Below are 13,413 nucleotides of genomic sequence, written 5' to 3'. Positions count from 1 at the left end.
TCTCGCTCTGTCGCCCAGGCTGGAGTGCAGTGGCCGGATCTCAGCTCACTGCAAGCTCCGCCTCCCGGGTTCACGCCATTCTCCTGCCTCGGCCTCCCAAGTAGCTGGGACTACAGGCGCCCGCCACCTCGCCCGGCTAGTTTTTTGTATTTTTTAGTAGAGAAAATACTAAGTCACAAATTCTAGCGTTGGCAATCCCCACTAAAACTCCAGATTGTAACTTCTCTTTAAGCATTTTGTTGTTATAGAACTTGTTTTTGAGTTCGTTTTATTACATTGGCAGATGGGAGGCAAACTGTGACATAGACTTTGTTTTCCCAAACAAACTATTATACTATCTTCCGTGTGGGAAGGTAAGTTCTAAAACCCGGCGGTGCTGCCAACTAATAACCATAATTTATCATCAATTATATAACTCTTAGGATTAAAGATAATATATTCAACTTTTACTGCAAAAACAAAACAAAACAAAACAAACCGAAACAAACAGAAAAATTCTGGTGAAAGTTTGAGGGCCAGTTAAGCTGGATAACCTTAGTTTTTACGGGGGAAAAAAGTTAACATTCTAAAACTTCTCATAAAAACTAATTATAATTGATCCCCTCATTATTCATGAATTCCGCATTTGTGAATTGCTTACTTCCTAAACTTTATTAATAACTGCAAAATCAATCATCAAGGTGCTTTCTTGGGCATCTGTGGACACATGCAGAGCAGCAAAAATATCAAGTTGTCCAACACAAACGTTCTTAGCTGAAGTCCAAAAGAGTGTCATTCTGTCTTGTTTCAGCTTAAGCTGTAAACAAGTGTCCTTCGTGGTGTATTTAGTGCCACATTTTCCACATATTTGTGCTTTTGTTGGTTATTTTTACGTTTAAAATGACCCCCAAGTATATAATGTTGAAGTGGTATCTAATGTTCCTAACCACAAGAAGGATGTGATGCGCCTTATGGAGAATGTGTTGAGAAGCTTAAGTTCAGGCTTAAGTTACAGAGCTGTTGGCTGTGAACTCTAAGTCAACAATATATATTAAATGACTTTAAAAAGAAACACACATAAAACAAGGTTATGTATTGACTGGCTGATAAAAATGTAAACAAGAGGCTTATAGAAACCTAATTCTGTATTTCCTCCTAGGAGTAATGGTTCAGTATTTGCTAACTCAGTGTCTGTGGGGACTTTACAGAATATAAATACCATGAAAAATGGAAATCGTACTTACCTAAAGCCTATTTTTACATATACTATTATACTTCATGTGACTAATGACTAAGTTACTTCAAGAGACTAATTCTAAAACAAATGTAATCTAATCATAAAATAATCCTCAGGCATCATTAATGAAATTCAAGTATTTACCAAAAGCCCAAGCTAGCTCTTCCTTAATTAAAAAAATCATTCTAAAGAAACAGGCTTATTAAGTATGAAATTTAGGCAGTGAGAGAAAAGAATAAAAGAGGAAATAAAATTCTGAGGAAAGGGGGAGAACTTGTTATTTACCCTTGTCCTAGGTTTAAGATAAAACATTCACTAGAACTCCAATAGGTTAAAAAAATGTAGTGACTGTCAATTTCAGTTAACTCTAACACCTGGGGCAAGCCTAACTGCTTCCAGTCACAAAAAGAGTATCCACCTGTGAGTTTGCCAGGAGTCCTCAATCAGTAAGATTTGCAAAAGCAGATCCAAATAGGGCCGCAGTTCATAGGTATAGGAATATGCAACCTAAAAACAAGTAAGACATAGTGAGTAACTTAATGAAAGGAATAAGAAATCAAATTATAAACATACAAATGTTATTTTCCTTTTACCTGCCAGAGAAGTTCACTGAGGACAGTAGATGAAAACTGAGGATTCTCCCAGCAGCAAAAACGAAGCAATTTGACGGTTTCGTCTGAATTACTGCAGTCTTCAATGATTTTCTTCACATAACTTGTTCTCACAAATAAAATGTCTGCCACATTCTGCTGAATTGGCATTATAGGTTGTGATAAATTAGGATCACCGAAAGGATTGGGAAGAGGAGGATTACCTAGAATACAGATTTGTCACCAATAAAAAAAACTAATAAGCTTCTCCACAATAACACACAACTTTCATGACAGAAAATAGCCTATATATAGTCTATAAATTGTTTTTTTTTTTCTAACATGGAGTCTTGCTCTGTTGTCCAGGCTGGAGTGCAATGGCGCGATCTCAGCTCACTGCAACATCCACCTCCTGTGTTCAAGCGATTCTCCTGCCTCAGCCTTCTGAGTAGCTGGGACTACAGGCACATGCCACCACGCCCAGCTAATTTTTTGTATTTTTAGTAGAGATGCGGTTTCGCCATGTTTGCCAGGCTGGTCTTGAACTCTTGACCTCAAGTGATCCACCCGCCTTGGCCTCCCAAAATGCTGGGATTACAGGCATGAGCCACCATGCCTGGCCAAATGTTTTATTTTAGAAAAATAACATTTTAAATCAAGTTTCCTAAGCACAACAAAGAAAGTAACATTATGCATTATAACGATCAGACAGATATACCAAGATGTAAAAATGCAAAATCTAAACATAAATTTTTTTTTTTTTTGGACACAGGGTCTCTCTCTGTCACCTAGGCTGGAGTGCAGTGGCGTGACCATAGCTCACTGCAGCCTTCTCCTGGGCTGAAGTGATTCCCCCACTTCAGTCTCCTGAGTAGCTGGGACTACAGGTGCACACCACCACACCCAGCCAACTTTTTTGTTGTTGTGATCCTCCTGCCTTGGCTTCCCCCAAAGCGTAGGGATTACAGGCATGAGCCACTGAGCCCAGCCTAAAAAGTTAATTCTTAAACTATTTCATAAACATGGTATCAACCTCAGTCACAAGGAGAGAGAAAAAAAGATCCCCATTAAATACGTAAAAAAGGTACAGTGCTAAAATATTCCAAAGCAAAAATCTTCCTCCAGACTCTTAGTACTATATATGCTCAGCAGTATTTAAAAACTACTGTAAAGAGGGCTGGGCATGGTGGCACACACCTGTAATCCCAGCACTTTGGGAGGCCCAGGTGGGCAGATCATCTGAGGTCAGGAGTTCGAGACCAGCCTGACCAACATGGTGAAACCCTGTCTCTGCTAAAAATACAAAATTAGCCGGGTGTGGTGGTGGGTGCCTGTAATCCCAGCTACTTGGGAGGCCAAGGCAGGAGAATGGCTTGAACTGGGGAGGTGGAGGTTGCAGTGAGCCGAGATCATGCCATTGCACTCCAGCCTGGGCAACAACAGCAAAACTCCATCTCAAACAACAACAACAACAACAACAGACTACTGTAAAGAATGGAGCATTCAAATTTACCATTGATTGAAGACTGCATTCTTGAAGAGACATTGCAACAGCGGATCAGCTGTGACACTACTGAATATAATTTGCCTAATTCAGCATACTGATATTTGATTGGAGGACCTGGACCTTCATCTAAAGACACAAGCATAAAGGTAGCAGGTACACTCAATTTCAGAAGCTGTGTCTTCTCTGCCACACCTACAACAAAGGAGTGAAGGGGAGAAGAAAGAGAGGGAGAAAAATGCGAGGAAAAAATTAAGATGGCAAGGGCTTCATGAATAAAACAAGCAGTTATACAAAATATCTTGTCTATAATTTTTATGATCAGAAAAATTTTGATTTGTAATTTTATCACTTTTACTTAGCATTCAGAGAATTATTTTACCAGAAAAGAAAACTCATCCATTGAGTATAAGTATTAACATTGTTAAACAGTGACCATGACTATGACATTCCAATCACACCGGCTCACTGTAAGGAAGATGGACACTTTTTATTTTTTGAGACAGTCTTGCTCTCTCGCCAGGCTAGAGCGCAGTAGCGCGATCTCAGCTCACTGCAACCTCTGCCTCCCAGGTTCAAGCAATTCTCCTGTCTAAGCCTCCTCAGTAGCTGGGATTACAGGCAGGTACCATGCCCAGCTAATTTTTGTATTTTTAGTAGAGGTGGGTTTTCACCATGTTGGCCTGGACGGTCTCAGTACCTTGACCGCCTGATCCGCCTGCCTTGGCCTTCCAAAGTGCTGGGATTATGAGCCACTGCACCCGACTGGAAGATGAACACTTTCTACGGCCTGGAGAGTCTAAAGGGACTAACCAAGACTGCAACCCTCATTTTTGTAAGGAGGATGAAAACAACAAAACAACTATTTTTTTTTTTTTTTTTTTTTGAGACGGAGTCTCGCTCTGTCGCCCAGGCTGGAGTACAGTGGCCGGATCTCAGCTCACTGCAAGCTCCGCCTCCCGGGTTCACGCCATTCTCCTGCCTCAGCCTCCCGAGTAGCTGGGACTACAGGCGCCCAACTCGCCCGGCTAGTTTTTTTTGTGTTTTTTGGTAGAGACGGGGTTTCACCGTGTTCGCCAGGATGGTCTCGATCTCCTGACCTCGTGATCCGCTCGTCTCGGCCTCCCAAAGTGCTGGGATTACAGGCTTGAGCCACCGCGCCCGGCCAAAACAACTATATTAAATAAGAAGTAAGAACTCTTGGTTTTGGCCCCTCTTCATGGTAATAAGCTAAGGAGCAGTTCTCAAACCATAACCACTTCCTCCTTCCTCGATTCCTGATTTTCTTTCTACCTCTTTTTGTTCTTATTTGCAACTCCTCCTTCCTGTCTCTTAAAAACTGATGTTTCTCCAAGTTCCCATGCCAGGCTATCTTCTCACACTTCTGATTTCCCTGGATGATGTAGCCTACACTCATGGCTTTAATGTTCTAGATAATTTCATTCAGATGATTCAAAAACATTTCAAGACAAATTACTTACTGTTCTACTGTGTATCTCCATTTGGGTGTCACACAGGCTCAAACTCAATCTACCCAAACTGAACTCACCCCTTTCTTCCCATAGTGTTTCTCCTCCTGTATTTCCCCTCAGTAAATGGTACCACTCACAGTTGTTTATGTTAGAATTTTGGGGATCATTCTTCACATCTCTTCCCTGTCCTGTCCTTCTCTGAATATCCAATCACCAAATCCACTGATTCCACTTCTTATAAAAAGCACCATATATCTATCTGTCCACTTGTATCTCTCTCACTGCCAGTTCTCCAGTACCGGCCACAATGATCTTATGTCTATAGATCATTTTAACACTCTCTGGGATCTTATTCCATTGCAATCCATTCCACACTGTGGCCACAGAGATCTTTCTAGATGGTATTATCTGTTCAAAACCCTACAATGGCTCATCCAATGCCTCAGTATCTCTCACAAGGCCTATTAAACCGCATGATCAGAAACTCCTGCTCAGCACTCCTGCCATTCCCATCTTACATCAATTCTAGTCAGACTGGACAACTTTCATTCCGTCCAATAAGCCACACCAAGTTTATCACATCTTTGCATCTGCTGTTCACTCTAGATGGAAAGCTCAACTAACCAATTCCCACGTTACATTCCCCATTAAGTCTTCTGTACTCCCCAAATCCCTTCAGGTACCATGCCCTCCATGATGCACTTTGCATTTTCCCTATTAGAGCCATTAACATATTTTATGGCAACAACATTATTTGCTTCTATATTCCATTAGGCAATCTTATTTATTGCCATATCCCCCAAAACATAATAAAAACAGGTCCACAACCTCTTATCTAAAATCCTAAGACTCCGAAAGCTATTTTAATTTTTAATTTTTTGAGACGGAGTCTCACTCTGTCTCCCAGGCTGGAGTACAGTGGCGTGATCTGAGCTCACTGCAACCTCCGCCTCCTGGGTTCAAGCGATTCTCCTGCCTCAGCCTCCTGAGTAGCTGGGATGTGCCACCATGCTCGCCTAATTTTTGTATATTTAGTAGAGACGGGGTTTCACCGTGTTGGTCAGGTTGGTCTTGAACTCCGTACCTCAGGTGATCCACCCGCCTCGGCCTCCCAAAGTGCTGGGATTACAGGCGTGAGCCACCGCACCTGGCCTAAAAGCTATTATTATAACAAGGTTTTTTTTTTTTTTTTTGAGACGGAGCCTTGCCCTGTTGCCCAGGCTGGAGTGCAGTGGCGCTATCTCTGCTCATTGCAACCTGTGCCTCCCGGGTTCAAGCAATTCTACTGCCTCAGCCTCCCGAGTAGCTGGGACTACAGGTGCCCGCGACCACGCCCTGCTAATTTTTGTATTTTTAAGTAGAGACGGGGTTTTACCATGCTTGCCAGGATGGTCTTGAACTCCGTACCTCAGGTGATCTGCCTGCCTCGGCCTCCCAAAGCGCTGGGATTACAGGCATGAGCCACCTTGTCCAGCCCAACAAAGTTTTTCATTAAGTTGGTGTCAAAATGTGTTTGTTGGGATAACCTAGCCTGAACTGACTAAAGGCTACTTACAGTCTTCATTTCTCCCTTCAGTATAAATATTTACATTTTACTGTAGAAATATTAATGTGTTCAATTGTAAGTTGTTGTCTCAGACCTTGCTATAGAGATACGGATATATGCACTGCCTTGCTTTTCTTAAATCCAAACAATTCTCAATCCCAATGCATATCCATCTTAAGGACTTCATATTAAGGTTTACAGACTATACAGTATTTGTTTTCAGCAAGAAAATTTTATAAGTAGGTTACATTATGGAACAATGATGTGTGCTTTCTGAACAGGCAATATCTAAAAGAAGAGTTGAATAGAATAGGATTTTTCTGAATGTCTAAATTTGGCATTTTTAAGTTTGAAATATAGATTCCACTGATGCTTATCTAATAAATATTCTTTTCTTTCTCATCTACAAATACCCAAATATCTACAATGTGGAAAAAGGTAAGGGAAAGGAAGACAAACTAAATAGACAAATGAAAAGTACAATCTCCCTTATGTTAAAAAAGTCCATGAATCCAATGGTGATTAAGTAATGTCACAGAAAAAAACCTGAAATGACAGGTATGCCTGGATATAGAACTTCATTTTGGATATATGGCTGTTTGGTTTGTTTGCTTTTTGGAGACAGGGTCTCATTCTGTTGCCCACGCTGGAGAGCACTGACGCAATCATGGGTCACCGCAGCCTCAACCTCCTTAGCTCAAGTGATTCTCCCACCTCAGCCTCCCAAGTAGCTAGGACTACAGGCATATGCCACCACACCCAGCTAATTTTTAAATTTTATTTTGTAGAGATAGGGTCTCCCTATGGTGTCTAGGTTGGTCTCAAACTCCTGGGCTCAAGCAATCCTCTTGCTTTGGCCTCCCAAAGTGTTGGGAATACAGGCATAAGCCTGTATTGTGCCCAACCCTTAAATTAATATTTTAAGCAAGTATTTTTATTATCCATAATTGTAATTTACTTACACAAAAACTTATGTACAGACCAAGTCTGCTATCTAGCTGAGTATCACAACCATCTGGGGACTCCTTTGAAAACATGGATTCCCTGACATTAGCTTTGCGGATGCTGATTCAATCAGTGTGAGAAGAGGCCTAGAAACCAGTATTTTCCAAAAGCAGCCAGATTTGGCACCACTGCATTAGGAGATTTAAAAAAAAAAAAAAAAAATCAAGACACAGATTCTGATCTGTGTCTACTACAAAGACACACGCATAAAGTAAAAGGTGAAAGTGCCATGTTCAGATAAAATTCACAACAGGTTTTATGGGAAATTGTTTCTATTTCAAATCAGATTATATTTTATCACTTGACCTAAATGACTTCACAATTTAATATGATACATCAAAACAGAATTCTGAAAAACTTAAATTCTTACCTAAATTGGCATACATTACAAACAGGTTGAAATACTGCTGTAAATGACGCCCATGCTCTGAAACTTCCCTTCTCAAGAGATTTAGTACTGCTCTTAGTAAGTGATCACTCAAGCTTAAGTTGTCATAAGCCTGTAAAGGATAAAACATTACCTGTTTTACAGCAACAAGGTATATGTATACTTCTATTTGCATAAAAAGGACATGCACATATGCTGATACAGGCATACATTTATGGAAGGACTGATCACACCAACTAAACTATTTTGCTTCTTGGGAAAGGGAATGAAGATCAGAGGTGGATTTCATTATAATTCTTCACACTTGTAATTTTTTTAAAAAACTAAGACTATTTTAAAAAATCTTCAAAACAGTCTCTTATATTTTTAAAGAGCCAATAATTACTATTCATTGCTATGCAGTAATATTAAATGGAACTCACTGACATCATATTGTGTGTGTGTTTCTGTTAGGTAAACATATCAAGTGGATGCACATAGGTTTGTGACTTCGACTTCCAGGAAACACAATTTATTTGTAAACATCTCATCATTTAGAAAGAAAGCTGTGCAATTACCTGACTAGAAGGTCCAGGAGAGGCAAAAGGTGAAGGACATGGCCCATCTTGCAAGGAAAAATGTGCAATAAAGACTATAAGTTTTGCAAACGCACCCCTCACTTCTGCACTAGGGCACTCCAGAAGGTATTCGGAGAAGCGATTTGAAACATTAAAAAGGACGTTATGAGCAAACCAAAAACGTACATTCTTGCTGTGACGAAGGAGAATACACAATGCATCATACCTAAAATAAAACAAAAAAATCTATGACTATTAATTCAATAACTTGTTCTCTATAGTAAAAGGATGAGTCTCATTGAACCAAAAAAAAAAAAAGACAAAGATCTTCCTCTATTGCTGGAGAGAGAACCAGCAAAGGTTGCTTCTAGTATTAAAACAACAGATAAATACTATGACTTGGTCTATTCTCTCAGTTACAAAATGGGTGAAAGCTTGTCCTCTAAAAATCCATTAACAAACTCTTCCTAGGTTCAGACAAAATATCTCCCCCTTATCTTGACATACTATTTCTGAAATCAGTAAGTAAAAATTATTAAATCAATGTATTATAATGGCCTCTATACTTTCACAATTAGAAACTTAAGAAAACCATTTTAATTTTTTACCCTTTTAATCTGTGTCAGAATTCAATCTAGGTAAGCTAAAACCTCATAAATTTCATAAGTAGCTTACACTTTTCAGTCTCATCTTGTAATCTTTGGTTTTGTTTGAGACAGGATCTTGCTCTGCTGCCCAGGCTGGAGTGCAATGGCACGGTCATGGCTCACTGCAGTCTCAACCTCCCAGGCTCCAGCGATCCTCCCACCTTAGCCTTCCGAGTAGCTGGGATTACAGGTGTATGCCACCACACTTGGGTAATTTTTTAAATCTTCTTTGAAGAGATGGGGTCTCACTATGTTGCCTAGGCTGGTCTTGAACTCCCGAGCTCAAGCAATCCTCCCACCCTGGCCTCCCAAAGTGCTGGGATTACAGGTGTGAGTCACTGTCCCCAGTCTCATCTTGTAATCTTTGGTGCAGAGATGTCAAAGATATGATACAAGGTAATAGAAGAAGTCAGTTTCTGAATAACAAAAGGCCATGTTTAGACTAAGTAACTATTTTAATATGATTTCTCTATTGTGACCCAGAGTTATTTTTATTCTGTATTCCAAACTTCAAACAAAATTCTCATGGTTTAGAAAAAAATAAAGTAGTCTACTAAAGAACCAAACCAAACATTAGTATAATAGGAACGAAAATCCAAAGCAATGTACCAATCACTGGCAGAGCCACGGACTACTTTCTTTGTGTGAAATCCTGTAGTAAAGAGGAACCTAGCAGCAAGTTGAATACTGATCATAGTGATTTCTTCTGCCTCAGGCAACAGGTGATCTTGCCCTATAAATAAAATGCAGATATAAAAACAAATTTTTATTTTCCAACCCCATTTTCAAACAAGTCTGCATTTCCATTAATTTTGAGAAGTCTTAAATTTATTAAGAACCTCTCTCAGGCTACTTTAATTTAGACTCATTTTTATTTTGTTTTATTTTTTTGTGATGGAGACTCACTCTGTCACCCAGGCTGGAGTGCAGTGGCACCATCTTGGCTCACTGCAACCTCCACCTCCCAGGTTCAAGCGATTCTCTTGCCTCAGCCTCCCGAGTAGCTGGGACTACAGGTGCATGCAACCACGCCTGGCTAATTTTAATATTTTTAGTAGAGATGGGGTTTCACCATGTTGGTCAGGCTGGTATCGAATTCTTGACCTCAGGTGATCCACCTACCTCCCAAAGTGCTGGGATCACAGGCGTGAACCACTGCACTCAGCAATTTAGACTCATTTAAAGTGAAAACATTAATTTTATGAACTTAAACATGTTGATGCCTACTAGAAATTATTCTTTACTACTAAGAAGCTAAACTCTCTTGATACTTACCGGGAGGAGGGTTTAAGTAAACGCCATTACATGTAAGCAGTTTTTTCATAAACTGAAAATACTCCATACTGTACTGCATTCGGTTATGCATGAATTGTACATTCTGTTTCCGTACACTTCTCTCAATGGCTGATGGCATAATAATCTGATGAGGTCTGGTGGTGATAGCAAGCTCTGATATATATCTTATCAACTCATCATCTTGGTCTATTGTGTCCATTCGTTCGTAAAAAAGTATATAAGCATTCCACCACCTTTTCTGGCGCCTGTATGACATGCGCTTCATCATGTGATCAAACACTTCTCCCATGTACTCTCCACCAAAACACTGGTTTTTCATTTCTTCGTCATCATCCATTTTACATTCTGTTACATCACCATCATCAAATTTATACCAGCGATTTCTCTCACCATCTCCACCATTCCTTTGGATGATATAAGAATAATAATGCCCCCCACTCGCTTGACCACTGTGTACAAGCACACCCACAAGTCTGTATTTTGTGCTTCCTGCTGTCTCACTTTCAGACTGCTCACTCTGTTGTATCAACTGACTCTCTGGGTTTACATTATCCCCTTCCAGCTTTGCGACACCTGCAACTGTGTAAGGTTCCATGTCCAGCTCTCGAGGAAATTCAAAATAATCATTGAACTTGATTGCACATTCTCTTTCCCAGTCATAGTCAAATCGCTTTAGTTGTATAGCAAGAACAGGAGGTAACTTTTTAATCAGCAAGCGCTTTACGGTATCAACCTAAAATAAACAAGAGAAAGTTACTAGATGTTCTATTAAAATCCACAATAAAAACAAACAAACCCCAACAAAAACCCAAGCAAACTTTTAAATGATATTAAGACTTATCTGAATTTTTAAGTGTAAACAAATACATGACAATGAGCATAATCAAGATAATCCTATCAGCTGATTTAAATGCTAAAATTAATAATATTCAAATGGTAAGTTGTTGACTGGTTTCTGTCATTGTTACCTAGCCATTATTACCTGTTTGATATTTACTGTTGTTCCCATGAAGGTGGTTTCCTATGCACAAACAATAACAATAATAGTAGCTAACATTTGTTGGTCAATTAAGATGCCAGGTAACATACTAAGTGCTGCACACGTAAAAACATACCTAATCCTTACAACCTTCTCAAGTGTGTACTACTGAACCTTAAAGATGAAAATTAGTAATCACAGAGAGGTCAAGTAACTTGCCTCAGGTCTCAGGAGCTGCAGGTGGCAGGCAGTATGGTTTTACAGCCCACGATCTCAATCTTTAAACTTTAAGACTTCTCTAAGTGGTGCATAAGGCCAAAACAACACAAGTGACTTGAGAGTGAAAGGGTTTGGGAGCTCCCAAAGATATACCTTATTCATTACTATAATGCGTGTGAATTATCTCTCCCAAAGAACTGCTAGTAAGTTTCCAAAATAAATGCTTTTATAACATAGGTGATAAAAGAAATCTTACGGGCCACTTGACTAGTCTAAAAGAAATCTTATGTAGTTCAATAAAGTAATTAAATGGTTTCAGCAAATGTTTTGGTCTTGACAAGTAATCCTGGACATGACAGGAGAAATGTTTTCCTCTATCAGCTCTGTATCTTTGAGGGGTTCATTGGCAATTTGTTTCTTGGTAGAGATGGAAAGTGTCTGTGTAACTTACATAAGAGAATGCACTATCACGTTATGACTTTTAAAATTATTCACTTATTTACCTGTTTTTATCTTATTTACCTAGCCCCTTTGGCACTACTTTTTTTCCTTCCCTGCCAAACCTTCTATCAGTTATCATGTTGACTACTTCTCTGCTACCACTACACCAAAGTAGGAGAAAATAAAAAGAGGGTGACTTGTGAGGATGAACCAAAAAAACCAATTTCTTCTAAATCTATTAAATGTAATCAAAATTAAACAAAACTAGACAGCCCGTACCTTTTTATTGCATTTTTCACAATGATATGCATTTGCACCTTCTAGTAAATCTCCTTTGACATATTGTTCCAAAGAATCAAGAAGATTTTGGTGATTTCTAATGTCTACGTTTAGGGTTGTAAAAGATTCTTCACATTCGTACCTAAAAACGATAAAAGAAAGGATTTATCCCTTAGTTTTCTAAACGTTTATTTAGTTTTGGACTTAATGAAAACTACATTTGCCTTTGTTTTTTTAATTATACTTTATGTTCTAGGGTACATGTGCACAACGTGCAGGTCTGTTACATATGTATACATGTGCTGTGTTGGTTTGCTGCACCCATACATTTGCCATTTTTATAATACAAAACCTGTTAAGTCATAGAATGTTAGCAATAAAAGTTAACTTGATCAAGATTATTAGGTGAAATGGTATTTTAAAGTTGAATCTGTCTGGACTCACAGCTGAATCTTTTTTTTTTTATAGTCTTAGACTCTTTGGAAAAACTGAAGAGACTATAGCCCTATGATGATGCACCTGCACACCCATATGTTTTGCATACATTTCCAGGGGCTTTGTGGCTTCCTCCTACCCCCATCCCAAGAACCTAGGCCATGGATTCCAGTTAAAAAAATAAAATTCTCTGTATGGTGCCAAAGGACACCCCAAAGCCGTTCCCATAGATACCAGCTGTGTCTTTCCGAGGGCTCCCCAAATGAGAAGTCAACTTTCAGAAGCTCAGCACGGACACCCACGGCCGGGGTGCTGGTGCCGCTCATACACTAACTAGCTGAGATGATGGTCACTCAGTGAGTAAAGGCCAGTTAGGCAACATTTCTTTTCACCCCCAAACGTTTTCCAAACATTTTTCCAAAAGCATGTTGATCTCCAAATTATTAAGAAAATTGATGGCCATGCTGGAGGGTTTAGAGATAGCTTCTCCCCACTCCCTTTCTTCCTTGACGATAAAGCAGAGTTCCAGCACAACTGGAGGGGGGGGCTGGACAATTTGGATGGCGAGAGAAGGCAGTGTAGACACAGACGCAGAACACAAGATCCTTAAACAAAAATTGAGACCCTCTTCCATTTTGTGAGAGTCACAAGAATAAATATTTCTGGGACTTCCTGGCCCGTCTCCCTTCACGGGGTTCATTACGGGGCGGGGAGGGAGGAGACAGTCTCGAAGAAGTTAGAGGTGCCAGAAGCCGAGTTCCTAGACCCCAGCTGGATTTTTTTTTTTTTTTTTTTTTTTCTGGCGGCGGGCAGCTGGGGAAGCAGCTCTGTGGTCTCCC

The 13,413-nt window shown here is 39.7% G+C and overlaps 1 protein-coding gene across 1 annotated transcript in view; it reads right to left on the bottom strand.

Annotated features, from left to right (window-relative positions):
• The window catches only part of USP9X (ubiquitin specific peptidase 9, X-linked), a 154,875-nt gene that overhangs the window by 7,371 nt on the left and 134,091 nt on the right, over positions 1-13,413 (bottom strand). The window contains exons 32-39 of the mRNA XM_011942716.1: positions 12,140-12,281; positions 10,201-10,954; positions 9,535-9,658; positions 8,279-8,504; positions 7,704-7,833; positions 3,320-3,505; positions 1,810-2,030; positions 1,635-1,723 (exon numbers count right to left, since the gene is read on the bottom strand). Of these exons, the coding sequence (XP_011798106.1) occupies positions 1,635-1,723; positions 1,810-2,030; positions 3,320-3,505; positions 7,704-7,833; positions 8,279-8,504; positions 9,535-9,658; positions 10,201-10,954; positions 12,140-12,281 (1,872 nt within the window). The remainder of the gene's footprint in view (positions 1-1,634; positions 1,724-1,809; positions 2,031-3,319; positions 3,506-7,703; positions 7,834-8,278; positions 8,505-9,534; positions 9,659-10,200; positions 10,955-12,139; positions 12,282-13,413) is intronic.

Source organism: Colobus angolensis, unplaced genomic scaffold, assembly GCF_000951035.1.
Source record: "Colobus angolensis palliatus isolate OR3802 unplaced genomic scaffold, Cang.pa_1.0 Scaffold103, whole genome shotgun sequence".
Classification (NCBI taxonomy): domain Eukaryota; kingdom Metazoa; phylum Chordata; class Mammalia; order Primates; family Cercopithecidae; genus Colobus; species Colobus angolensis.
Note: the sequence above shows the minus strand (reverse complement) of the source record. Positions and strands in the feature narration are given on the sequence as shown.